The sequence below is a fragment of the Macaca fascicularis genome, chromosome 1, assembly GCF_037993035.2.
Source record: "Macaca fascicularis isolate 582-1 chromosome 1, T2T-MFA8v1.1".
Lineage (NCBI taxonomy): Eukaryota > Metazoa > Chordata > Mammalia > Primates > Cercopithecidae > Macaca > Macaca fascicularis.
Genome location: NC_088375.1, coordinates 219,162,648 through 219,189,659, shown reverse-complemented (window position 1 = coordinate 219,189,659; position 27,012 = coordinate 219,162,648). Strand labels below are relative to the sequence as shown.

The window sequence follows — 27,012 nt, the reverse complement described above, 5'->3', positions numbered from 1 at the left end:
TTTCATCAAAGCACTGGAAGCCCTGGTAGTTAGTTTTATTGTCCTTGATAAGTATGTCAGCCTCACCCCAACGTCCTTCTTGGCTGATGGAGAAATGGATGACCTCATTTTCAATTATTTTGATTTGCCAAATTCTTTTGGTTTTGTGGGAGTAGCATATACTCTTAATTGCAGTTCTACTGCCTACCTAGATGGGTGGTGTGGAATTCAGTAGCCTATGTGGGCTCCAGCTCCTTTTGTCTTTAGACAGTTATCTGTTATTTATTTATTTGTCTTTTAATTTTAAAGGTTAAAGAACAAAGATGTATTAATCTTCTCAGGTATCACATTTTATTTATTTATTTTTGAGAAAGAGTTTCACTTTTGTCACCTGTGCAATAGTGCGATCTTGGTTCACAGCAACCTCTGCCTCCTGGGTTCAAGCGATTCTCCTGCCTCGGCCTTCAGAATAGCTGGGATTACAGGCACGTGCCATCATGCCTGGCTAATTTTTTATTTTTAGTAGAGACAGGGTTTCACTGTGATGGCCAGGTGGGTGTCGAACTCCTGACCTCAAGTGATTCGCCCGCCTCCACCTCCCAAAGTGCTGGGGTTACAGGCGTGAGCCACCATGCCCACCCAGATATCATATTTTAAATGGCCTGGCCCCTAATAACAATTTTAGATATTACAGAAGGGAATTATTTCTTAGGACTTCATTAAATAGCCTGCCTTTTCTTTATTATCATTAAGTTTCTCTTAATGCTGTTAATAGGGATTTTAAATTTTGAATTTTGAATTGCAATGCTGTTGTTCCTCTGCAGAGAGCTTCACATGGGACGGATTTCATGGTTTGTGACAACAAATGCTATGTGTTTTACAGCAGACTACTAACTTACTATTGTATTAAGGTGTACAATTTTTTTTAACTAAGTAAATGATGATTGAGAATATAACTTTTTTGAGAAATAAATACCCTACATGGACTTGATTCGTTCTAATTTATTTTCTTGGACATATTGGTAAGTCGTATTCATTTTTTTTTTTCAGGATATTGACATTAAGAAAGTAAATGGAGTTCCTCAGTATGCGTTTCTGCAATACTGTGATATTGCTAGTGTTTGTAAAGCTATTAAGAAGATGGATGGGGAATATCTTGGAAATAATCGCCTCAAGGTAAGTGAATTTGCATAAATTATTGTGCTGTTATGATTTGCTTTGTTTTTTAAGATTTGAAGGGTTTTTTTTTTTTTTGCATATGCCTTAGTATTTAAGATCCCAGTAAGACAGATAACCATAAAAGTGATATACTTCTTTGCATTCCTATCCTATTATATACTATAATCTGATTAACACTTGATCAGCCAGGCAGGATTGCTTTTTTGTAAATTTCAATTTAATTTTAACCAGATGGTTCCCACTTGAGATGTTGATTTGATAAGATTCCTACCAGTTTTCTCAGAATTCTGTAGTTGAACAGTAATTGTGAACTTTACTAATAGAAATTTTGCTTTTTGTATTCAGCTGGGTTTTGGAAAGAGCATGCCTACAAACTGCGTGTGGCTAGATGGGCTTTCTTCGAACGTGTCAGATCAGTATTTAACACGACATTTCTGCCGATACGGGCCTGTGGTGAAGGTAGGCGGGAGGTTTTGGTGTGTGGTTCAGACTTCTGACTCCCTCGTCTTGGTGTTCTCTCCCTTCAGTCTCAATTGCTAGCGTTGCCTTTTTCTTTAATAACTAGCACATTGAAATTATGTTTGCTAAGATTTGGTCAGTAAGGGCATTTGCATCTGTTGCCTTAAGTTGTGAGTATTTTGAAAAACTATTTTGAACCAGCCAAGGTGATTAATTTTGAAACTATTCTCATAGTATAGTTAAATAGAATGAAATAGAAATGTTGCTTAGGGATTTTTATAATTTTATCTTACATTAAAATTAGATAGTCTGATTGTATAGTTGTTCACATTTACACTAAATAGGTAATTAGACTTTTTTAAATGAGCGGAAGTTCACACAACAGAATATTCATCTAACCAATGTTTTTTATGTAATACATCCGTAAGCAACAGGAAAAGGGTCTCTAGACCCAATTCAGTGTGTGAAGGTAAAGCCTCGGTTCGTTAAAACTGTGTTTACGCTGTGGTAGGTATATTGTATAGCCTTGACAATACTTTATTTTTTTTTTAATTAATTTTTTTTTTAATTGAGTCAGAGTCTCACTCTGTCACCCAGGCTAGAGTACAGCGGCGGGATCTCAGCTCACTGCAACCTCCGCCTCCCAGGTTCAAGCGATTCTCTAGCCTCAGCCTCTTGAATAGCTGAGATTACAGGTGTGTGCCACCACGCCTGGCTAATTTTGTGTTTTTAGTAGAGATGGGGTTTTGCCATGTTGGCCAGGCTGGTCTCAAACTCCTGACCTCAAGTGATCCATCTGCCTCGGCCTCCCAAAGTGCTGAGATTACAGCCACTGTTCCTGGCAGAAAATACTTTTAAATGTAGGTTTTGTTGTTTAGAAAAATACACATCTTAAAGATTGCCTATATAAAAAAATCCACAGACTTAAGACAGTTGTGCTACTTGTAGCCAAAATTCACAGAAAATCTTTGTTACTCTTAATTTTTCCTTCCTTTCAAGAGTGTTTTTTGTTGTTGTTGGTTTTGCTTTTTTGTTTTCAGCCAAAACAAGACGAATGCTTACTGAAATACAATATAGTGGTTTGTAAACATAGAAAACAAAGTAAAATACAGAAAAACAAAATAAAGGCATAATATCTCAAGCCATAATATCTATGATTCTAAACTGTCCCTGCACATTTTCATTTTGTATTCAACAATGTGCATCACACTTTTTTTAAAAATAGAATAAAATATATAAAAATATATATTTTCTCATCAGTGTCTTTGTGACTTAGGATTTTGTTGGGACTGACACTAAGTCCAGTGGATGAGGCTCTTATTTCTTTTTTGTTTGTTTGTTTGTTTGTTTTACAGGTGGTGTTTGACCGCTTAAAAGGCATGGCCCTGGTTCTCTACAATGAAATTGAATATGCACAAGCAGCTGTAAAAGAGACCAAAGGGAGAAAAATCGGTGGTAATAAAATTAAGGTGTGCAGAATGACTTTAAACAGAAGCAAAACAAAGTCCTATTTAAATCTCACCCTCTTGGGCCTGGCATGGTGGCTCATGCCTGTAATCCCAGCATTTTGGGAGGCCAAGGTGGGTGGATCACCTGAGGTCAGGAGTTCGAGACCAGCCTGATGAACATGTTGAAACCCTATCTCTACTAAAAATACAAAAAAATTAGCCGGGCGTGGTGGTGCATGCTTGTTAATCCCAGTTTCTTGGGAGGCTGAGGCAGGAGAATTGCTTGAACCCAGGAGGCGGAGGTTGCAGTGAGCCAAGATCATGCCATTGCACTCTAGCCTGGGTGACAGAGTGAGACTCCATCTCCCAAAAAAAAAAAAAAAAAAAAAAAAAAAATCTCATGCCGTTAGTAACTAGCATTTTATAGACTGCCAGCCTGCCAGCCAGGGGAGTGGCTTACAGGACATGTATGCTGTATCATTAGTGTTTAAGGGGAATATTACAATTTTATGCTCAGCTACTTGTGGGCACAGCATCTTTAAACCATTAGCCACAGATCCTTCCCTAAAAATCCTCTCATTCAAAGAAGTGCGCCTCTCAGTGTCTGGGTGCTGATACTCACACAGACACTCTCAACGCAGGCTCAACCACAGTCACCCATGGGTGTCTGACACCCAGGGCCTCATAGTATCAGTCCGGCATCCTGAACGTCTTTCTTTCCTTTCCTACTCCCCTGAAGAGTGGGTAGCCACTGAAAGCATAATTTTATGTCCAGTGTATGTATTTAAAAACTTGTGTTCATGATAGTTTGAAGGAATTTATGCACTTAATAACTATGGTTGTTAGGTTGAAAGAAGTATTTTAAAAATAAGATGATAAGATAATTGATAGCTGATGGACATCATATGCTTGAATAACTTTGAGGCCCAGCTGTGAGTAAAGTTTAAAATGTTCATCCATATTTTGTTTTATATTCTAACTGTAGTTTTGGCAACAGAGATTGCTGGATTTAGTTGATCTGATTACTTAATTGCCATTTCAGTTTTCCATTTTGCTTTTTTCACTCCACGATTGGATTTGAAACTTTATAAATTTCATTCCTTTATCACGATTTATACAGAATTTGAGAGATTTCAGGTTAATAAAATACAGTTTCAGTGATAAGGACTGTTTTACCTGAGATACATTGCTGTTTCCTGACATTTTCTCAGAAGGGCTATGTTGTGAAGAAATTTCAAATTTGGTAACATTTTTCCATCATTAAAATTCGAAACTTGCATCAAACACCTCTTTTTTTTTTTTTTTAAAGGTGGATTTTGCAAATCGCGAAAGTCAGCTGGCTTTTTATCACTGCATGGAGAAATCTGGTCAAGACATCAGAGACTTTTATGAAATGTTAGCCGAAAGAAGGTATGTATTTTAAACTTATCAGTGTAGCTTGAGTTTTAATACAGAAACTTAAGATGGCATTAAATTTTATTTTTCACTCTTTACCCTCCTTTTATATTCTAGAATAGAGAACGCTTCTCTTTTATCACTTCATATGGAAACACAGGTTTATTTTTGTGAATTCAGTTTTCAGGTGATTCCTATGGGTTTGGAGCAACCTGTCTGGATTTCTCACTGAATGCTCCTAGAGCTTGAGTTACTGTTTTGCCAGGTGATAATGTACTTTTTTTTTTTTTTTTTGAGACAGGGTCTCACTCTGTCACCCAGACTGGAGTGCAGTGGCATGATCATGGCTCACTGCAATCTCTGCCTCATAGGCTCAAGTGATCCTCCCACGTCATCTTCTTGAGTAGCTGGGACTACAGACACTTGCCACCACGCTGGAGTAATTTTTGTAGAGATGGGGTTTCTCCATGTTGTCCAGGCTGGTCTTAAACTCCTGGGCTCAAGTGATCTGCCTGCCTTGGCCTCCCAAAGCGCTGGGATTACAGGTGTGAGCCATCGCACCTGGTCTGCTTTATGTGCCATTAATCATAAATACAAATCACCTCGCTTACAGTTACTTCTTAAAGTAAATGTATTAATATATGTTAGAGTGCATTATAAACTGTTAAATGGCTACATATTTAGTAATGACAACATCCAGGTTATCACCACACATGTGCTCATACATTTAACTAAAACAAACAAAAACTTCCAAAAGAATATCAAGAGCTTTATTTTAAAGTTGAATCTCTTAAATATTCAAAGTGAATCAATAAGCCAAACCACACGTAAACTGGCAACTGTGGCAATGTGCAGAGCAAACCTGATTTCCCCTTGTTAATACTTTCAGTTATGGTTATGTAGTATTTAATACCTTTTTCTGCTGAAATATAGTAAAGAATATAGTAAAGACTGAAATATAGTAAAACATCTTAAGATAATGTCACCAGATCTTCAATAGCTGATTACTTCTGAAAATGGAAATTTGGTCCATATGATGAAGCTGTTTTTCCAGACATGCCTCTGATTAAGTTTTCTGGAATGTTCCCACTAAGTCTCCACCCCTGTACTGTTAGACAAAAAGTTTGTGTGAAAAACGCCTTTAGACACTTGAGTTCAAAGTATGAAAAGGGCTCCATGGCGAGATGAGCCAAGTCAGGGTTGCGCTACCACAAGCCCTGTTGAATGCATTCCCTTTCTACTACCTCTTCTTGCCATTTCATTTTTGTTTAAGTGATAGCAAGTATTAATATATATTAATTCATTTCTTAGTGGAATATTGTACAACAGTCATTGAATACTTGGTGCTTTTTTTTTTTTTTTTTTTTTTTTTGCGATGGAGTCTTGCTCTGTTGCCCAGGCTAGAGTGCAGTGGTGCCTTCTTGGCTCACTGCAACCTCTGGCTTCCAGGTTCAAGCAATTCTCCTGCCTCAGCCTCCTGAGTAGCTGGGACTACAGGCGCATGCCACCACGCGTGGCTAATTTTTGTATTTTTAGTAGAGACGGGGTTTCACCATATTGGTCAGGCTGGTCTTGAACTCCTGACCTCGTGATCCACCTTCCTTGGCCTCCCAAAGTGCTGGGATTACAGGCGTGAGCCACTGTACCCAGCCTACTTGGTGCTTTTTATTTTATTTTATTTATTTAGTTTTTTTGAGACGGAGTCTTGCTCTGTCGCCCAGGCTGGAGTGCAGTGGCGCGATCTCGGCTCACTGCAAGCTCCGCCTTCCGGGTTCACGCCATTCTCCTGCCTCAGCCTCCCGAGTAGCTGGGACTACAGGCGCCCACAACCGCGCCCGGCTAATTTTTTTGTATTTTTAGTAGAGACGGGGTTTCACTGTGGTCTCGATCTCCTGACCTTGTGATCCGCCCGCCTCGGCCTCCCAAAGTGCTGGGATTACAGGCGTGAGCCACCGCGCCCGGCCTACTTGGTGCTTTTTAAATGAAAAATGCTCCCTACGGCCAAATTCTCAAAAGCTCAAACTTGTCAGGTTTTGATGGTTTCTCACCAGATCAGAATCCAAATTACAAAGCTTCAGAGATCAACACTCCTTTAGCTAGAAAGTCAGGCTTGATAGGCTGTTTTCTCAGTTGTGTGAGTGTAAGAGAGAGCGAGAGTGAGTGTAAAATTGTGTGGCCACATGCAAGAGAATGTGTGTGTCTTATGTCAGGAAAGGAAAAACTTCTCCATCCTGGCTTCCCAAGTAGCACTTTGAAGTAATTGTTAATACAGTAAATGCTTACAAGAAATTATCTATATGTGAGTAGAAAGCATCCTGGAGGCCTACTTGCACTTAAAAACATAGAAAATCCATTAAAATCCTCTGTGTACATTAAATATTTTAAAACAGCAGTTTTGTAAGGGTTGAATAATGTAATGTGGATGTTACTTTTTGTATATTACTACTTAAAACCTATTTTTTTTTTTTTTTTTTTTTGAGATGGAGTTTTGCTCTTGTTGCCCAGGCTGGAGTGCAGTGGCGCGATCTTGGCTCACCACAACCTCCGCCTCCCGGGTGCAAATGATTCTCCTGCCTCAGGCTCCCGAGTAGCTGGAATTACAGGCACGCGCCACCACGCCTGGCTAATTTTGCATTTTTAGTAGAGACGGGGTTTCTTCATGTTGGTCAGGCTGGTCTCAAACTCCCAACCTCAGGTGATCTGCCCGCCTCAGCCTCCCAAAGTGCTAGGATTACAGACGTGAGCCACTGCGCTCAGCCAAAACTCATTGTTTTTTTTTTTTTTAGTGATGAACTAACTGGCTTTGGGTTTGTTCTGTGTTTTTTCTCATGGTTATTTATCCTTCTCAAATGGCGGTTATCTCCTCATGAGGAAGCAGGAGGGTGTGGGACTTCACTGTGACCCAGGTTTGTCCCGTGTGGTTTCAGTCGGCAGTGCTTATGGAATGCATTTCTTGCGTAGACCTTGAGGATCTTTGCCTCTTCTATAGAATGGAAGTTATCTCACTAAATAGTTGATGCATGAATGAAAAAAATGCTTTAATGCTAATGATAATTCAGCTCAGGAATGCAAATAATAGCTGTATTTGCACAGGGCTTTCCCATTTTCTGAGTAGTACTTCATTTGATCCGTCACATACTCTGTCATGTAACCCTTTTTATGGAAAGAACTTTTGCTAATAAGGTCACAGGCCACTAAGGGCCTAGGCTGGGGATAAACCTAGGGTTCCTACCTGCTAGTGTATTGAGCTTACCCTTTACCATAGTGGTTCTTGAGATGAATTTACAGGGTCACATTATGATTCAGATGACATCTACTTATGGTACTTTGGATACTGTTTGGTTTTGTGAACAGAGTTCTCTCTGAACCTTTCTGCAGTTCCTCAGTGTCCCCGTACATGGTCCAAGTGCCAGTTGTGTTGTCCCTGCTTAAACTGTTGAATTCTTTGAGGGCAGGACTGCTTATTTCTTTTGTTGTCATGGGGCCCAGCAAAATAAATATTTGTTAAGCTGAACAGTGCTCCAGCATGAATGTTTATACATATATTTCTGCCCTCCAAAACTTTTTTTCATGTTACTGCGTTTTAAATTTTTATTATTATTATTATTATTTTTTGTAGAGATGGGGTCTCGCTGTGTTGATCCTGTCAGTCTTGAACTCCTGGCCTCAAGCAGGCTTCCCAAAGTGCTGGGATTACAAGCCTAAGCTACAATGCCTGCCCCATATTTTTAGATGTAGTTTTAGTTTGCTTAATTAAAAAGATACCTTGATACTGTGTTTTTAAAATATGACTCAGGCCTACCATTAATATGGGCAGTAAACTAATGACCATTCTAGGTGTCTTATTCACTTTATAATATTAGAAGGTATATAATGTGTTCACCTTCATGTGGAAAATACATCCCCAAAGTATGTATTTATGGTAGTAATGAGTTAAATTAGCCTGATTCCATGCCTAGTAACAGTTATTTATGAGCTGGCTGGTCAGTATTTAGACAAGGAATCTGATTCCCATGGAGCTATGGAAGGATCATCTTGAATCCAGTTAAACCAAATGTCATAGATACACAATAAAGTATTTTCTTTGAACGGAGAAAGTTCAATATAAGTACATACAATAGGCCAGGGATGGTGGCTCATGTCTGTAATCCTAGAACTTTGGGAGGGGCGGGCAGATCACCAGAGGTCAGAAGTTTGAGATCAGCCTGGCCAACACAGTGAACCTGTCTCTACCAAAAATACAAAAAAATTAGCCAAGCGTGGTGGCGCATGCCTGTATTCCCAGCTACTCATGGGGGTGGGGTAGGGTGGGGTGATGGTGAGGAGGAGAATCCCTTACACCCCAGAGGTGGAAGTTGCAGTGAGCCGAGATTGTGCCACTGCACTCCAGCCTGAGCTACAGAGTGAGACTCTGTCTAAAAAAAAAAAAAAAATATATACACACACACACACACACACACACACACACACACACATATATAGAGATATAGATAAAATAATGTGTTATCGATGTTTCCGGTGTTGGAATGTTCTGTCTAGATGCTTTGTTTGCTGTTCAAAGGAGTTGGAACATTATTTAGTAGCAGCTTTGATATATTTTTCTAAAGTTCATTCTTTCAACAAATAGTCAGTTGAGTCCTTTGAGCCAAGTGCTGTTGTAAGAGCTAGAGAAATTCTGGCCAAGAAGACAAAGCCTGTAACTTCATGGGGATTGAGTTCTAGTGTTCTTTCAGTGAGCTGCTAATGGTAATATTGTCTAGAATGAGCCAGGTGTATCTACGTGAGAGAACAAACATTGCTGAGAATGAACAAGTGAAGGAAGTAATTGGCCTCTGTTACAGGTGTATTTAATTTCATATAATATATGTTCTTGTGTGTAAATTTAATCCTATTTTGAATGCACCAGACAGGTCCCTGTGGGAGAAAACCTGTGGTGAGTTCCTTAAAACTGGAGGAGTTCTCTCTCGGTGCTTGTAGTCATCCCTGGTTTGTTAGTTGGCAGCCTAGGAGAAAGTGACATTTACTGAGGCCAAATGCCTGCCTAGGATTATGCTAGGAAAGTTTTTACAGATATTATCTTAATATTTTTAAGAGCTTTATGAGGAAAAGCTACCATCATTTTATGAGTGAGGAGACTGAGTTCAGAGAGTTTAACCAGGTTCCAGTGTATTTTTTAAAAATTGTGAATTAGATAGAAGTGTTACCAGTATCATACAAGTCACATAGATGGTAAGATTTTAGTTAAAATTTTTATCTGTTTTTCTAAACAGTGGATTTATTCCAAGTTGTGGTAAGAATATCTTTTTATTATTCTATATAGTAATTTTGTGGGAGACTTAGGAGTGTGGGGATATTGTCCAGTAACTAGTGTCTGCTTTGTCACACGCTGGAGTTACCAGAAACATTAAAAAAGGGTTGAATCACCACTGTCCAATAGAAGCATAATGTAAGTTATATAAGTTCTGTGTATGTAATTTTAAATTTTCTAGTAGCCACATTAAAAAGACAAAGTGAAATTAATTTTCTTTAATATATCTAAAATATTGTTTCAACATATAATCGGTCTAAATTGTTGTTGTTTTTCTATAAACTATGTCTACAGAATTGAGTGTGTATTTTACACATCTCAATTTAGCTAGATTTCAAGTGCCTAGTAGCTACTTGAAGCTATAGTGGATAACCACTACAAACTAATCGTTTCACAAATGATTAAATAATGTCAAAGATTTTTTAGAAGCAGGAATTTCTGATTTCACGTGTATGATTTCATGCATAAGTGATGAGGAAACAAAAGAACTAATATCTTTGTTATTTTTTGGCAGAGAGGAACGAAGGGCATCCTACGACTATAACCAAGATCGTACATATTATGAGAGTGTTCGAACTCCAGGCACTTACCCTGAGGATTCCAGGCGGGACTATCCAGCTCGAGGGAGAGAGTTTTATTCAGAATGGGAAACTTACCAAGGAGACTACTATGAATCACGATACTACGATGATCCTCGGGAATACAGGGATTACAGGAATGATCCTTATGAACAAGATATTAGGGAATATAGTTACAGGCAAAGGGAACGAGAAAGAGAACGTGAAAGATTTGAGTCCGACCGGGACAGAGACCATGAGAGGAGGCCAATTGAACGAAGTCAAAGTCCAGTTCACTTGCGACGTCCACAGAGTCCTGGAGCGTCTCCCTCTCAGGCAGAGAGGTTGCCGAGTGATTCTGAGAGGAGGCTTTACAGCCGATCCTCAGACCGGAGTGGAAGCTGTAGCTCACTTTCCCCTCCAAGATATGAGAAACTTGACAAATCTCGTTTGGAGCGCTATACAAAAAATGAAAAGACTGATAAAGAACGAACTTTTGATCCCGAGAGAGTGGAGAGAGAGAGACGCTTAATACGGAAGGAAAAAGTGGAAAAGGACAAAACTGACAAGCAAAAACGCAAAGGAAAGGTTCACTCCCCTAGTTCTCAGTCTTCAGAAACCGACCAAGAAAATGAGCGAGAACAAAGCCCTGAAAAGCCAAGGAGTTCTAATAAACTGAGCAGAGAGAAAGCTGACAAAGAAGGAATAGCAAAAAACCGCCTAGATCTCATGCCTTGCGTGGTTTTGACTCGAGTGAAAGAGAAAGAGGGAAAGGTCATTGACCACACTCCTGTGGAAAAGTTGAAAGCCAAGCTTGATAATGACACTATTAAATCTTCAGCCCTGGACCAGAAACTTCAGGTCTCTCAGACGGAGCCTGCAAAGTCTGACTTGTCTAAACTGGAATCTGTTAGAATGAAAGTACCAAAGGAAAAGGGGCTTTCAAGCCATGTTGAAGTGGTGGAGAAGGAGGGCAGGCTTAAAGCCAGGAAGCACCTCAAGCCTGAGCAGGCTGCAGACGGGGTAAGTGCTGTGGATCTGGAAAAGCTGGAAGCAAGGAAAAGGCGCTTTGCAGATTCCAATTTAAAAGCAGAAAAGCAAAAACCAGAGGTCAAGAAAAGCAGTCCAGAGATGGAGGATGCTCGCATGCTTTCAAAAAAGCAGCCTGACGTATCCTCTAGAGAGGTCATTCTGCTGAGGGAAGGAGAGGCTGAAAGAAAGCCTGTGAGGAAAGAAATTCTTAAAAGAGAATCTAAAAAAATCAAACTGGACAGACTTAATACTGTTGCCAGCCCCAAAGACTGTCAGGAGCTTGCCAGTATTTCTGTTGGGTCTGGCTCAAGGCCCAGCTCAGACCTACAAGCAAGACAGGGAGAACCAACAGGTGAATCTGTGGAAAATCAAGAAATCCAATCAAAAAAACCCATTCCCTCAAAACCACAGCTCAAACAGCTACAGGTATTAGATGATCAAGGACCAGAGAGAGAAGACGTTAGGAAAAACTACTGCAGTCTTCGTGATGAAACACCTGAACGTAAATCAGGCCAAGAGAAATCACATTCAGTAAATACTGAAGAAAAAATTGGCATTGACATCGATCACACGCAGAGTTACCGAAAACAAATGGAGCAGAGTCGTAGGAAACAGCAGATGGAAATGGAAATAGCCAAGTCTGAGAAGTTTGGCAGTCCTAAAAAAGATGTAGATGAATATGAAAGACGTAGCCTCGTTCACGAGGTAGGCAAACCCCCTCAAGATGTCACCGATGACTCTCCTCCCAGCAAAAAGAAAAGGATGGATCATGTTGATTTTGATATCTGCACCAAGAGAGAACGGAATTACAGAAGTTCACGCCAAATCAGCGAAGATTCTGAAAGGACTGGTTGTTCTCCCAGTGTCCGACATGGTTCCTTCCATGAAGACGAGGATCCCATAGGCTCCCCTAGGCTAATGTCAGTAAAGGGGTCTCCTAAAGTAGATGAAAAAGTCCTCCCCTATTCTAACATAACAGTCAGGGAAGAGTCTTTAAAATTTAATCCTTATGATTCTAGCAGGAGAGAACAGATGGCAGATATGGCCAAAATAAAACTATCTGTCTTGAATTCTGAAGATGAACTAAATCGTTGGGACTCTCAGATGAAACAAGATGCCAGCAGATTTGATGTGAGTTTCCCAAACAGCATAATTAAGAGAGATAGCCTTCGAAAAAGGTCTGTACGAGATCTGGAACCTGGAGAGGTGCCTTCTGATTCTGATGAAGATGGTGAACACAAATCCCACTCACCCAGAGCCTCTGCATTATATGAAAGTTCTCGATTGTCTTTTTTATTGAGGGACAGAGAAGACAAGCTACGTGAGCGAGATGAAAGACTCTCTAGTTCTTTAGAAAGGAACAAATTTTACTCTTTTGCATTGGATAAGACAATCACACCAGACACTAAAGCTTTGCTTGAAAGAGCTAAATCCCTCTCTTCATCTCGTGAAGAAAATTGGTCTTTTCTTGATTGGGACTCCCGATTTGCAAATTTTCGAAACAACAAAGATAAAGAAAAGGTTGACTCTGCTCCAAGACCTATTCCATCCTGGTACATGAAAAAGAAGAAAATTAGGACTGATTCAGAAGGGAAAATGGATGATAAGAAAGAGGACCATAAAGAAGAAGAGCAAGAGAGGCAGGAATTGTTTGCTTCTCGTTTTTTACACAGCTCAATCTTTGAACAAGATTCCAAGCGATTGCAGCATCTAGAGAGAAAAGAGGAAGACTCTGACTTCATTTCTGGTAGGATCTATGGTAAGCAGACATCTGAGGGAGCAAACAGCACAACTGATTCCATTCAAGAACCAGTAGTTCTGTTCCATAGCAGATTTATGGAGCTCACACGAATGCAACAGAAAGAAAAAGAAAAAGACCAGAAACCCAAAGAGGTTGAGAAACAGGAAGATATAGAGAATCATCCCAAGACCCCAGAATCTGCTCCTGAGAATAAAGATGCAGAACTAAAAACTCCACCTTCCGTTGGGCCTCCAAGTGTCACAGTCGCAACTCTAGAGTCAGCCCCATCAGCACTAGAGAAGACCGCTGGTGACAAAATGGTAGAGGCGCCTTTGGTAACAGAAGATAAGACTGTGGAGCCAGCCACTGTCTCAGAAGAAGCAAAGCCTGTGTCTGAACCTGCTCCTGCCCCTGTGGAACAGCCGGAACAAGTGGACCTGCCCCCAGGAGCAGACCCCAATAAAGAAGCTGCTGTGATTCCGGCAGGTGTTGAGGAAGGTTCATTAGGTGACCAGCTGCCTTATCTGGATGCCAAGCCTCCAACTCCCGGGGCCTCGTTTTCCCAGGCAGAGAGCAATGTAGATCCAGAGCCTGACAGTACCCAGCCACTTTCAAAACCAGCTCAGAAGTCTGAGGAGGCCAGTGAGCCAAAGGCTGAAAAGCCAGACACCACTGCAGATGCTGAGCCTGATGCAAACCAGAAAGCTGAAGCTGTTCCTGAGGCTCAGCCCCCAGCTTCTGAAGATTTAGAGGTTGATCCTCCAGTTGCTACAAAGGATAAAAAGCCAAACAAAAGCAAGCGTTCAAAGACGCCTGTTCAGGCACCTGCAGTAAGTATCGTGGAGAAGCCCGTCACAAGGAAGAGTGAGAGGATAGACCGGGAAAAACTCAAGCGGTCCAATTCTCCTCGGGGAGAAGCACAGAAGCTTTTGGAATTGAAGATGGAGGCAGAGAAGATTACAAGGACTGCTTCTAAAAACTCTGCTGCAGACCTTGAACATCCCGAACCAAGTTTGCCTCTTAGCCGAACAAGGCGCCGTAATGTAAGGAGCGTCTATGCAACCATGGGTGACCATGAAAACCGCTCTCCTGTCAAAGAGCCCATTGAGCAACCAAGAGTGACCAGAAAGAGATTGGAGCGAGAGCTTCAGGAGGCCGCGGCGGTTCCCACCACCCCTCGGAGGGGAAGGCCTCCAAAGACACGCCGGCGAGCCGATGAAGAGGAGGAGAACGAGACCAAGGAACCTGCAGAAACACTCAAGCCACCTGAGGGATGGCGGTCCCCACGGTCCCAGAAAACTGCAGCTGGTGGTGGCCCCCAAGGGAAAAAGGGAAGAAATGAACCGAAGGTGGATGCTGCACGTCCTGAGGCCACCACTGAGGTGGGCCCCCAAATAAGTGTGAAAGAGAGCCCCACGGAACCCAAGGCTGCTGAGGAAGAGGCAGGGAGCGAACAGAAATGTGACAGAAAAGATGCTGGCACAGACAAAAATCTCCCTGAAGCCGCCCCTGTTGAAGTTGTAGAGAAAAAAACGGCCCCTGAAAAAAACTCCAAATCAAAGAGAGGAAGATCTCGAAACTCCAGGTTAGCAGTGGACAAATCTGCAAGTCTGAAAAATGTGGATGCTGCTGTCAGTCCCAGGGGGGCTGCAGCACAGGCAGGGGAGAGGGAACCCGGGGTGGTGGCAGTCTCCCCTGAGAAAAGTGAGAGTCCCCAAAAGGAGGATGGTTTATCATCCCAATTGAAAAGTGATCCAGTTGATCCAGACAAGGAATCAGAGAAAGACGCGTCTGCCTCTGGGCCGTCCCCAGAAGCCACCCAGTTAGCCAAGCAGATGGAGCTGGAGCAGGCCGTGGAACACATCGCAAAGCTTGCCGAGGCCTCTGCCTCTGCTGCCTATAAGGCAGATGCACCAGAGGGCCTTGCCCCAGAAGACAGGGACAAGCCTGCACACCAAGCAAGTGAAACAGAGCTGGCTGCGGCCATTGGCTCCATCATCAATGACATTTCTGGGGAGCCAGAAAACTTCCCAGCACCTCCACCTTTTCCTGGAGAATCCCAGACAGATCTGCAGCCCCACGCAGGTGCACAGGCGCTGCAGCCTTCTGAGGAAGGAATGGAGACGGATGAGGCTGTATCTGGCATCCTGGAAACTGAGGCTGCTACAGAATCTTCGAGGCCACCAGTCAATGCTCCTGACCCCTCAGCAGGCCCAACAGATACCAAGGAAGCCAGAGGAAATAGCAGTGAAACCTCACACTCAGCGCCAGAAGCCAAAGGGTCTAAAGAAGTGGAAGTCACTCTTGTTCGGAAAGACAAAGGGCGCCAGAAGACAACCCGATCACGCCGCAAACGGAACACAAACAAGAAAGTGGTGGTGCCTGTAGAGAGCCATGTCCCTGAATCTGACCAAGCTCAAGGCGAGAGTCCTGCTGCAAATGAGGGGACAACACTACAGCACCCCGAAGCCCCACAGGAAGAAAAGCAGAGTGAGAAACCCCATTCCACTCCTCCTCAGTCATGTACTTCTGACCCAAGCAAGACTCCCTCCACAGAGAATTCATCCCAAGAGATCAGTGTTGAGGAAAGGACTCCAACCAAAGCATCTGTGCCCCCAGACCTTCCCCAGCCCCCCCAGCCAGTGCCGGTGGATGAGGAACCTCAAGCCAGGTTCAGGGTGCATTCCATCATTGAGAGTGACCCGGTGACCCCACCCAGCGATCCAAGCATCCCCATACCCACACTGCCTTCTGTAACTGCAGCAAAGCTTTCACCTCCTGTCTCTGGGGGAATCCCACATCAGAGCCCCCCTACTAAGGTGACAGAGTGGATCACAAGGCAGGAGGAGTCACGGGCTCAGTCTACTCCATCTCCAGCTCTTCCCCCAGACACAAAGGCCTCTGACGTCGACACCAGCTCCAGCACCCTGAGGAAGATTCTCATGGACCCCAAGTATGTGTCTGCAACAGGTGTCACTTCCACAAGTGTCACCACGGCAATTGCAGAGCCTGTCAGTGCTGCCCCTTGCCTACATGAGGCCCCGCCCCCTCCAGTTGAATCTAAAAAGCCTTTAGAAGAAAAAACAACAGCTCCAGTGACAAACAACTCTGAGACACAAGTCTCGGAGGTGCCGGTAGCTGCTGACAAGGAAAAGGTGGCTCCAGTCATTGCTCCCAAAATTACCTCTGTTATTAGCCGGATGCCTGTCAGCATTGACTTGGAAAATTCACAGAAGATAACCTTGGCAAAACCAGCTCCTCAAACCCTCACTGGCCTGGTGAGTGCGCTCACTGGCCTGGTGAATGTCTCCCTGGTCCCAGTGAATGCCCTGAAAGGTCCCGTGAAGGGCTCAGTGACCACACTGAAAAGTTTGGTGAGCACCCCTGCTGGACCCGTGAACGTCCTGAAGGGGCCTGTGAATGTTCTTACGGGGCCAGTGAATGTTCTCACCACTCCAGTGAACGCCACGGTGGGCACAGTGAATGCCGCCCCAGGCACGGTTAATGCTGCCGCGAGTGCAGTGAATGCCACAGCAAGTGCAGTGACCGTCACAGCGGGTGCGGTTACTGCTGCATCTGGTGGTGTGACAGCCACAACAGGCACGGTGACAATGGCAGGGGCAGTGATTGCGCCGTCAGCAAAGTGCAAACAGAGAGCGAGTGCTAATGAAAACAATCGGTTTCACCCAGGGTCCATGCCTGTGATCGACGATCGTCCAGCAGATGCAGGCTCAGGGGCGGGACTGCGTGTGAACACTTCCGAAGGGGTTGTGCTCCTGAGTTATTCAGGGCAGAAGACTGAAGGCCCACAGCGGATCAGCGCCAAGATCAGCCAGATCCCCCCGGCCAGTGCAATGGACATTGAATTTCAGCAGTCGGTGTCCAAGTCCCAGGTCAAACCGGATTCTGTCACAGCATCGCAGCCTCCATCCAAAGGTCCTCAAGCTCCTGCAGGCTATGCAAACGTGGCCACCCATTCCACGTTGGTACTGACCGCCCAGACATATAACGCCTCTCCTGTGATTTCGTCTGTGAAGGCCGATAGGCCATCCTTGGAGAAGCCCGAGCCCATTCACCTCTCGGTGTCCACGCCTGTCACCCAGGGAGGCACGGTGAAAGTTCTCACCCAGGGGATCAACACGCCCCCTGTGCTGGTTCACAACCAGCTGGTCCTCACCCCAAGCATTGTCACCACAAACAAAAAGCTTGCTGACCCCGTCACCCTTAAAATTGAGACCAAGGTCCTTCAGCCGGCCAACCTGGGGTCCACGCTTACGCCCCACCACCCTCCTGCTCTGCCCAGCAAACTGCCTACAGAAGTAAACCATGTCCCCTCGGGGCCCAGCATCCCAGCAGATCGAACTGTCTCCCATTTGGCAGCCACAAAGCTCGACGCTCATTCTCCTCGACCCAGTGGACCCGGGCCGTCCTCATTCCCAAGGGCAAGCCACCCTAGCAGCACTGCCTCCACGGCGCTCTCCACCAATGCCACAGTCATGCTGGCTGCAGGCATTCCAGTGCCCCAGTTCATCTCCAGCATCCACCCAGAGCAGTCTGTCATCATGCCACCCCACAGCATCACCCAGACTGTGTCCCTGAGCCACCTCTCGCAGGGCGAGGTGAGAATGAACACTCCCACGCTGCCCAGTATCACCTACAGCATCCGGCCAGAAGCGCTTCACTCTCCTCGGGCTCCGCTGCAGCCCCAGCAAATAGAGGTCAGGGCCCCACAGCGTGCCAGCACCCCGCAGCCAGCCCCAGCTGGCGTGCCTGCGCTGGCCTCCCAGCACCCTCCCGAGGAGGAAGTGCATTATCACCTTCCCGTCGCTCGAGCCGCAGCCCCTGTGCAGTCAGAGGTACTAGTCATGCAGTCTGAGTACCGACTGCACCCCTATACCGTGCCGCGGGATGTGAGGATCATGGTGCATCCACATGTGACAGCAGTCAGCGAGCAGCCCAGGGCCGCGGATGGGGTCGTGAAGGTGCCACCAGCCAGCAAGGCCCCTCAGCAGCCAGGGAAGGAAGCTGCCAAGACACCAGATGCCAAAGCCACCCCCGCCCCTGCCCCCGTCCCTGTCCCTGTCCCCGTCCCCCTCCCTGCTCCTGCCCCTGCCCCTCACAGTGAGGCCCGTATCCTCACAGTTACCCCCAGTAACCAACTCCAGGGCCTGCCTCTGACCCCTCCTGTGGTGGTGACCCACGGGGTGCAGATTGTGCACTCCAGCGGGGAGCTGTTTCAAGAGTACCGGTACGGCGACATCCGCACCTACCACCCCCCAGCCCAGCTCACACACACTCAGTTTCCTGCTGCTTCCTCTGTTGGCCTGCCTTCCCGGACCAAGACAGCTGCTCAGGTGAGCCGGCCAGGTATCTCCCCACTGTCTTTTGGGCATGTGCTTGTGGGGCTCAGCAGGCTTTTAAGCAAAGATGTGTTAAGGAAATGAGGGGCCAGGTGTGGTGACTTATGCCTGTAATCCCAGCACTGTGGGAGGCCCAGACAGGATGACTGCTTAAGCCCAGGAGTTCGAGACCAGCCTGGGCAACATGGCAAAACCCCATCTCTACAAAAATACATATATATATGTAAAAATTAGCCAGGTGTGGTGGCACACACCTGTGGTTTCAGCTACTTGGGAGGCTGAGGTGGGAAAATCGCTTGAGCCCTGGGGGCAGAGGTTGCATTGAACCAAGATTGTGCCACTACGCTCCAGTGACAGAGTGAGACACAGTCTCAAAAACAAAACAAAAAACACCAGCCGGGCGTAGTGGCTCACGCCTGTAATCCCAACACTTTGGGAGGCCAAGGCTGGCAGATCACTTGAGGTCAGGAGTTCAAGACCAGCTTGGCCAACATGGTGAGACCCTGTCCCTACTTAAAGAAAAAGAAATCCGCCTTTTGGTAAAGATAGTGGTTGAGTACAAGTGAACTGGTCAGCTAGTTCCTAAAGATGTTGGTCTTTTCATGAGTTTAAAGAGCTTGCTTAGTCCTGAGATGAAAGAATTAGATTATATCATGGGGAGCTCTGCATATGGGGAGGGAGCTCTTGCTGGGTGGTGTCCGTGGGAAGCAGGTAATCAGGGATCTCTCCTTACCTGGAACCCCGAGAGCAGCTCCGTTGATTCAGGCTCCTTCTGTGGGCCTGACTTAATGGGAGATGCCATATCTTACCCTTTCGCTATGGCCCTTTGAGTCATTTGTTGGGCCCAGGGTCTTGTGCACAACAGACTGACTCTGTCCCTTTGCCTTCCTTCCCAACCCCAGGGCCCTCCTCCTGAAGGTGAGCCCCCGCAGCCCCCTCAGCCTGTGCAGTCCACACAGCCAGCCCAGCCTGTGCAGTCCACACAGCCTGCCCAGACAGCACCACCCTGCCCGCCCTCCCAACTCAGCCAGCCCGGCCAGCCACCAAGCGGCAAGATGCCTCAAGTGTCCCAGGAGGCAAAGGGGACTCAGACGGGATTAGAGCAGCCTCGCCTCCCAGCTGGACCTGCAAACAGGCCGCCTGAGCCTCATACCCAGGTTCAGAGGGCACAAGTGGAAACAGGCCCAACTTCCTTCCCCTCCCCTGTGTCTGTCTCCATGAAGCCTGACCTTCCAGTCCCTCTTCCCACTCAGACTGCCCCAAAACAGCCGTTGTTTGTCCCAACAACCTCTGGCCCCAGCACCCCACCAGGACTGGTTCTGCCACACACTGAATTCCAGCCAACCCCCAAACAAGATTCCTCTCCACACCTGACTTCACAGAGACCCGTGGATATGGTTCAGCTTCTGAAGGTAAGCATGAGCAGGGGCTGCGCTTCCTGGCCCCTAGATTTTATGCCATGTGAAATGTACTAAGATTTCCTAGTTAACAGACCCGCAAGCTACAGCCTCTGGCTGTGTCCAGCGTGGTTCAGCCCTCCGGCCATGAGCTTACTTCTGTTTGTTTCCCTTTGAGCAGAAGTACCCCATCGTGTGGCAGGGCCTGCTGGCCCTGAAGAATGACACAGCTGCTGTGCAGCTCCACTTTGTCTCTGGCAACAATGTCCTGGCCCATCGGTCCCTGCCCCTTTCTGAAGGAGGGCCCCCACTAAGGATCGCCCAGAGGATGCGGCTGGAGGCATCGCAGCTGGAAGGGGTTGCCCGAAGGATGACGGTAAGACTCTCAGGCCCAGGTGAGCAACTGCCCCACCTACAGGGAGGGAAGACGCAGGTAGTCCCTGCCAGCCCATCTCCCTGATCTGTCATGGAAGCGTTAACTTCGTTGTTGGAACAGAGTCTCACTCTGTCTCCCAAGCTGGAGTGCAACAGCACAATCTCTGTTCACCGTAGCCTCTGCCTCCCGGGTTGAAGGCATTCCTGTGCCTCAGCCTCCTGAATAGCTGGGATTATAGGCATGCACCACCATGGCGCCACCATGCTCAGCTAATTTTTGTATTTTTAGTAGAGATGGGGTTTCACCATGTTGGCCAGGCCAGTCTTGAACTCTTGACCTCAAGTGATCTGGCTGCCTCGGCCTCCCAAAGTGCTGGGATTACAGGCCTGAGCCACTGTGCCTGGCCGGTATTACTGAAGTGAGCAATGAAGGGTCCACTATGCTTCTACTTGGGGCGGGGGATGTAAAGTACCTCTAGACCCAGAAACAAGGCTTTACAGTTTTTAAAAATTATTTTTTAAATCAGCTTTCTCAGGTTGAAAAAGCTTTTTTTTTTTTTTTTTTTTTTCATTCAAATATCAGGGTAGACTTTAAAGTCACCTCAGAGGTGGGGGTTTTTGTGGACCTGATACCGTGGGTTGGATGTGGGCTGCTGTTTGACTAAGAGGCCCCTGCTCACTGGCGGCTGGCCTCTGCCTCAGGTGGAGACAGATTACTGTCTGCTGCTGGCTCTGCCCTGTGGCCGTGACCAAGAGGATGTTGTGAGCCAGACCGAGTCCCTCAAGGCTGCCTTCATCACTTACCTGCAGGCTAAGCAGGCGGCAGGGATCATCAACGTTCCCAACCCTGGCTCCAATCAGGTCAGTTGTCCTGTGTCCTTCCTTCACATACACACCCACAGGTGGGGCTGGTGAGGGTTGGTAGGTGGACTGACTCTTCTGGTACCCACTAGATCTGGCCGCAGAGCTTCCCAGAGGTGGGTAAAGGGGCATTTTGGACAGAAGTCAATAGAGCACATAGGGCGGGGCGCCATCACCCATCCTGAAGAGAACCCAGGGAACCACTGAGAACACAGGTTTTCCATGAGTTTAAAGATAGGGAAGAGGGCCCCAGGGGGTTCCTGTATATAGTTTTCTGACACCTGCTGGTTGGGGACTGACTTGGCCTGGCTCTTAGCATTGGGCCTCTTCAGGGCGCCCCTGTGGAAATGGAGTTGTGGGGGTCAAGAGAGGGTCCCACTTTGCTCTCTATCCTGTCTCCAGCCTGCCTACGTGCTGCAGATCTTCCCGCCTTGTGAGTTCTCTGAGAGTCACCTGTCCCGCCTGGCCCCTGACCTCCTTGCCAGCATCTCCAACATCTCTCCCCACCTCATGATTGTCATTGCCTCCGTGTGAGCCACTGAGTGGTTATCACCTCAGTGAATCTTCCCAGGGCCCTGCAGTAAAAACAAAGGACAACCCAGCCAAGCAGAGGAAGAAGCTGCCGAAGGGGACAGACTCCACTGCCAGACGGCCAGCCTCTCGCTGTCCTGCCGCCCGGCTCAGTCGGACAGACTTCCTCTGGGAGTGGTGCTGCTACCTTGTATGTTTACATGATGCTTTAGCCCAAGGACACATCACCAACCGATGGACTCGCAGACACCCTGGGGCTGGGTTTCTCTCTCCTCTTTTTGGAGAAAAGGAACAGGGCAGTGGAATGAAAAAAAATTTTTTTTGTTTTTAAGAAACAAGAAAACAGAACTGCCTTTGCACTAAATTAGTGACTTGGACTTTTGCCCAGTGAAGACAGGCTGTGACACTCTGGATGTCTCGGTGTGTGTAGACACACATCGTGGACTCCTAACGCAGGAAGGACTTCAAACTTCTGCTGAGACCTTGGGGTCAAGGAACATTTCATTGGGTTTTTTGTCCGCCCCCATCTCCCTTGCTCATTCGGATGCGTCACCTTAATTCTCCTGCTGCCACCGTCTTTGATTCACCGGGATGTACAGTTTACAGTTGAAGAGCAAACAGAAAGGTTTTCTCTTGGTGGGATATGCAGAACTTGGGATGTGTGTATATATAAATATATAATATATATAAATATATATAATACTGACTTAAAAAATCAAATCCCCCGACATACATTTTTTTTAATCTGTGCCAAAAATGTGTTTTCAGAGGAAATCTTATTTTCATATTCAGACTTTGTATTGCCCACTCATTTGTATAAGTGCGCTTCGGTACAGCACGGGTCCTGCTCCCGCGATGTGGAAGTGTCACATGGCACCTGTACAAAAAGACTGGCTAACCCCTCTTCCTGTTACCTTGACCTCTTCCCCAACTTCCTAACACTTATTAATTTATGAAACTGTTTTTCTCAGCGCAGTTTTGTTTTGTGTGTCCATTGGATTACAAACTTTATTAAAAAATGTAAAACACACCAAGTGTGAATGTGATTGTCACTTGGGTGGGAGGACGAACCATGGGTCCTTGGCTTATGGGAACAGTCAGCCCTCATCCCGCTTTTGCTCCCCATGCCAAGTCTGTACATGGGAACTATCTCCCTTCTGCCTCCTAGTCACTCCTCCCCAAGGATGATATTATCTTGTACAAAGGAGATTTTTGTCACGGACACTGAACCATTTCTCACAGGTCCTAACTGGTTCTTAGGTAATGTGGAAGGCACTTCCAATTTTGATACAGAATATAACCACACCCCATGCCGTCTCAGAAACATCTTAGCAAGCTTTGGTTTCTTGTCTCTTGCCCCCTCTTCCCTTCTCCCAGTGTGAAACAGGCTGGCTCCTGCAGAGGCAGTGGCCTGCTGGGGCCCCTTGGGACTCATATGATCCTGTATCTGCCTCTAGACAGGAGGATGGGAGTTGGGGACGGGCTTCCCCTGCAGCTGGATCCTCTACAAGCTGTGGAGTTGGGGCAGGGACATGGGGACTACAAAGTTGGTGGTCTCACTTGCAATACCAATGGGCTCCTACAAATGGGCCTGTCCTGGTGTTGAGAAGATGGTATCCCCCTCTGAACGGTGGACCACAGGTGCCGGGGCCAACTGTAGGAAGGGAGTGGAGATGGTACCTCCTGACTCCTTGCTGACAGGAGTGAGAAAGCTGCTCCACCAGCTCCCTACCTCCCCATCAAAGCCCCTGGCTGCTCCTTCCTGTCCCTCTGGGCCCCCAGCCTGGTGGCAGAGATGCCATCTTTTGAATCTTCCCAAAAGATGATGGCACTGGCTTGGCTTTAGTCCTCAGGCCAGGTAACCCTGAAGCAAGTGTAGCATCCACCTGCTCCCCTAGGCCCATCAGAGCCAGGGCAGTGGCCTGGGCCTGGCACTCTCCTTGGCCTACCTGGCCACTCTGGCTGGAAGGACTCCTGAGACAAGCCTGGCAGCAGTGGCCTGTAAGCCAGGCTTGCTCTGGGTTGCCTGTGCCCTGGTAAGCAGTTGGTGGCCACCCCTACTGGTCCCTTCCCCAACTTCCCAACCTCTCCCCAACCTGGGCAGAAGGGGAGCAGGGTCATAGCTGTGGGGCGAGGGGAGGCCAGGCTGTAAAGATGAGCAGGTGAGAAGCCTCCAAACAAGATGGGATGAGGGCATGGGGCACGTGGTGCCGAGGTCTCTCCAGCCCGAGTGCACTGCCCACTCCTCAACTTGGGGCAAAGCAGCCAGCCTGGCTCTGGTTCTAGTCGCATTCAGCAAGAGGGACGGGCTGACTTTCCCAGGAAGGCTGGTCCCTGGGTGGTACAGCCTTTCTGTGGCATCAGTTCTAGCTGCCAGCTTCCCACCCACCCCACAGGGACCTATAGGCAGCATTAGAAAATAATCCAATTTATTCTCTCTAGGGAAGAGGCCACCCTTCCCAGTTCCAGGGTGCCATCCATCCTTAAATAAACAGTCAGGAGAAGGGCCGCCAGCTCACTCGGCAGGCGGCGGACATTCAGGAGCTGTAGGGGAGGTCTCTGCCAGTGCGGGCTGGCCCTCGGCCCCATCCCGAGGGCGGAAGACCAGCTCCCCAGCCTGCAGCACCTGCCCAGCAGGCCACGTGCCACCTGGCCCATACTGCTGGTAGAAGTCCGCGTCTGTCTGGAACATGACCAGTGCCTGGGCTGTGTGGATTCGCACGTGCTGAGCCAGGCTGTTGGCATCCAGAAACTTGTCCCCACAGGAGTCACAGGCGTAGAGGATGTGAGTGTTGGGGTCTGTGGAGGTGGGGCAGCAGTCAGAGTGGGAAGAACCCCGGGCTCTGCCCACATTCACACCCGGGTGGCCCCCCTCACCTTCCTCCTGCACTTGCTTCACAGCTTTGCTGATCTCGGCCTTCAGGACTTCCGTCTCATCGGCTGTCACTGCAGCTCCCACCGGCACCACTGCGGGCAGAGTCGCAGGGCCTAAGGTGAAGGCACGGGCACTGCCCCATCATCGCCACCCTGGCAGCAAGCTGCCTGTGACTTCCCTCTGCTGCCCACAGCCCGCACCTGTGAGCTGAGTGACGGCTGTCGCTGCCAGTGCCTCAGTGGCCAGCGTGACCATGTCATCCACAGTGACCACGCTGACTTCACTGCCCTCCTCGGGCTCCAGGATCTTGATGCCTGCCTTGCCCTGGTGCACCGTCTTCACGTGGGAGCGCAGGTTGTCTACCCGGTTGAAGCCACGCCCACACTTATCACACAGGTAAGGCTTCTCTCCTGGGGGAGCAAGGTTCTCTCTGGCGTTTGGGGAAGGGGCCACAGGAGTGGGGTGGGAGGCCCTCAATAACTCATTTGCTCAGCTAGCCTGTCTTTTACAGCAGGAGGTGCTCTGGGGCAGCCACCAGAGCTGCACAGGTACCTCTAGTGACACTGGCACCTCTGGAACCTCTAGGAAAATGGGGTCCTCGTCTGAACGGAACTGCCTTCAAGGCCACCTGCAGCAAGAGCTAGCACCTGAGGCTAGGGTCTGGGGGTCCCTTCCTTCCCCCTGCTCCCCACCTGGCAGCAGGGGCTGGGAAGGAACAGGCATGGCGGGGGCCACAGCTCACCAGTGTGGATGATGATGTGCTTGGACAGGTCCCCCACGTTCACGAAGGCCTTGCTGCACACACTGCACTTGTGTGGACGGATGTTGTCGTGGTGGCGAATATGATTGGCCAACTGGCTGGACTGGACAAATCTGTGGGGCCACACGGAGGGACTCGCATGGAACTGCCCCAACCTGGGCCTCCTGCCTCACCCTCTAGACTGAAAAGGACCCCTGGGACCAGAGCCTGGGGCGTGGGCAGCAGTCAGCCCAAGTCCCCAGTTTGTCTTCTGAGCCCCTCACTGTGGGGTGCCTGGGCAACGGGTGTGGGGGAGGGGGCAGGACCTCTTGCCGCAGCGCTCGCAGACGTAGGGCTTCTCCCCGGTGTGCTGGCGTACGTGGGCGATGAGGGAGCTGGCCTGGGTGAAGGCCTTACCGCACATCACACACTGGCACGGCTTCTCACCTGCGGACCGGGCAGAAGGTGTTGGTGCCTGCTCCTCCCCGTGACCTCCCAGCCCTGGGCATGGCTGCTCACCACCCACCTGTGTGAATGCGGACGTGCCGCTGCAGAGCGCCGGGGTCTGCAAACTGTCGCTGGCAGTGGATACACACGTAGGGCTTCTCCCCGCTGTGGATCCGAAGGTGCCGCTTCAGGTTCCCTGTGGCGAGACCGAGGGCGAACCTGGCGTGGGGCACCACCGGTGGCCGAGGAGCAGGGGTGTGAGGGCAGCCAGGGCAGCCCTGGCCCTACCTGAGGTGGTGAACTGCTTCCCACACTCTCGGCACTTGAGGGGCCCGTCAGCGATGTGGATCTTCAGGTGGGCCTTCAGGTTCCCTACCTGTGCCCAGGGAGGGGTCAGGGGGGCCACCCCACAGAGCTCGGCCCCGGGCCCCCTCACCTGCCCCTCCCACAAAGGAGCAATCGACTCTCAGGCTTGCCAGGGTCCGTGGAGAGCTCCATCTCTCCTGGGTTAGGAGAGGTCCCCGGTCCCAGCGGTGAGAGGTAAGCCTCCCCACCCCATTTTTTCAGAACCAAACCCCGCCCTGACTCGACCTGCCCTCCGCAGAGCAGCCGGGAGCTCCCCCGTGGGAGTGGCTCTCGCTGGGCCTCTTTCCTGGGTGAACAGGCTGATGAACTCCTGGAGGCGGGACTGTGCTCCCCACCACCAACCCACCACGTGGCATGCAAGCCGCTGTGACCACCGGGGCTCCCAGGCGCTGGTTCCGGGAGGGGTCCACACACCTGGTTGAACTTCTTGTCGCAGTGTGGGCACTTGTGCTCCTTGTCCGTGTCGTGGGTCTCCAGGTGGCGCATCTTGGAAGTGGGGTCGGAGAAGGAGCGGCCGCAGTAGTCGCACTGGTAGGGCTTCTCGCCGCTGTGCACCAGCTGGTGGCGCTTGAGGTTGCCCGAGGTGGTGAAGAGCTTGCCGCAGTCCTCGCAGCGGTAGCGCGCCTCGCCCGAGTGCCGCTTCTTGTGCAGGTTGAGCAGGCTGATGAGGCGGTAGCTCTTCCCGCACTCCTCGCAGCCGTAGGGCTTCAGAGGGCTGCAGGGCCAGAAGGCGACAGGAGGCAGGGCTCGCTGGGGCGTGAAAGGCCGAGCCTGGCAGGGGCCTGGTCAGGAGGCCGGCCTGGGGCAGTACCTGTGCGTCTTCTCATGGGCCTTGCAGGCCGCCGGGTCGGAAAAGGCCTTGCTGCACTCACGGCACGAGAAGGGCTTCTCCCCCGTGTGGATGCGGATGTGCCGCTTGAAGTTCCCCGTGTGCGTGAACTCCTTCCCACAGTCCTGCGGGTG

The 27,012-nt window shown here is 48.4% G+C and overlaps 2 protein-coding genes across 21 annotated transcripts in view; one reads left to right on the top strand and one right to left on the bottom strand.

Annotated features, from left to right (window-relative positions):
- The window catches only part of SPEN (spen family transcriptional repressor), a 98,502-nt gene extending 75,850 nt beyond the window's left edge, over nucleotides 1-22,652 (top strand). For all 3 annotated transcript variants that reach the window (XM_045379955.2, XM_005544696.4, XM_074019347.1), the window contains 9 exons: nucleotides 1,030-1,155; nucleotides 1,504-1,617; nucleotides 2,973-3,086; nucleotides 4,375-4,475; nucleotides 10,283-18,452; nucleotides 19,361-19,870; nucleotides 20,037-20,231; nucleotides 20,933-21,091; nucleotides 21,494-22,652. In XM_045379955.2, the coding sequence (XP_045235890.2) occupies nucleotides 1,030-1,155; nucleotides 1,504-1,617; nucleotides 2,973-3,086; nucleotides 4,375-4,475; nucleotides 10,283-18,452; nucleotides 19,361-19,870; nucleotides 20,037-20,231; nucleotides 20,933-21,091; nucleotides 21,494-21,625 (9,621 nt within the window). In that variant the 3' untranslated portion in view covers nucleotides 21,626-22,652. The remainder of the gene's footprint in view (nucleotides 1-1,029; nucleotides 1,156-1,503; nucleotides 1,618-2,972; nucleotides 3,087-4,374; nucleotides 4,476-10,282; nucleotides 18,453-19,360; nucleotides 19,871-20,036; nucleotides 20,232-20,932; nucleotides 21,092-21,493) is intronic.
- A 1,382-nt stretch (nucleotides 22,653-24,034) lies between these two features.
- Nucleotides 24,035-27,012, bottom strand: part of ZBTB17 (zinc finger and BTB domain containing 17) — a 34,478-nt gene continuing 31,500 nt past the window's right edge. For 9 of the 18 annotated variants that reach the window (XM_074019374.1, XM_005544700.4, XM_074019362.1 and 6 more), the window contains 9 exons: nucleotides 26,861-27,003; nucleotides 26,464-26,764; nucleotides 25,972-26,059; nucleotides 25,763-25,879; nucleotides 25,563-25,683; nucleotides 25,240-25,370; nucleotides 24,698-24,907; nucleotides 24,500-24,610; nucleotides 24,035-24,421 (listed from right to left, as the gene is read on the bottom strand). In XM_074019374.1, the coding sequence (XP_073875475.1) occupies nucleotides 24,138-24,421; nucleotides 24,500-24,610; nucleotides 24,698-24,907; nucleotides 25,240-25,370; nucleotides 25,563-25,683; nucleotides 25,763-25,879; nucleotides 25,972-26,059; nucleotides 26,464-26,764; nucleotides 26,861-27,003 (1,506 nt within the window). In that variant the 3' untranslated portion in view covers nucleotides 24,035-24,137. The remainder of the gene's footprint in view (nucleotides 24,422-24,499; nucleotides 24,611-24,697; nucleotides 24,908-25,239; nucleotides 25,371-25,562; nucleotides 25,684-25,762; nucleotides 25,880-25,971; nucleotides 26,060-26,463; nucleotides 26,765-26,860; nucleotides 27,004-27,012) is intronic. The other 9 variants (XM_074019380.1, XM_065529521.1, XM_074019367.1 and 6 more) reach the window with 1 other exon arrangement.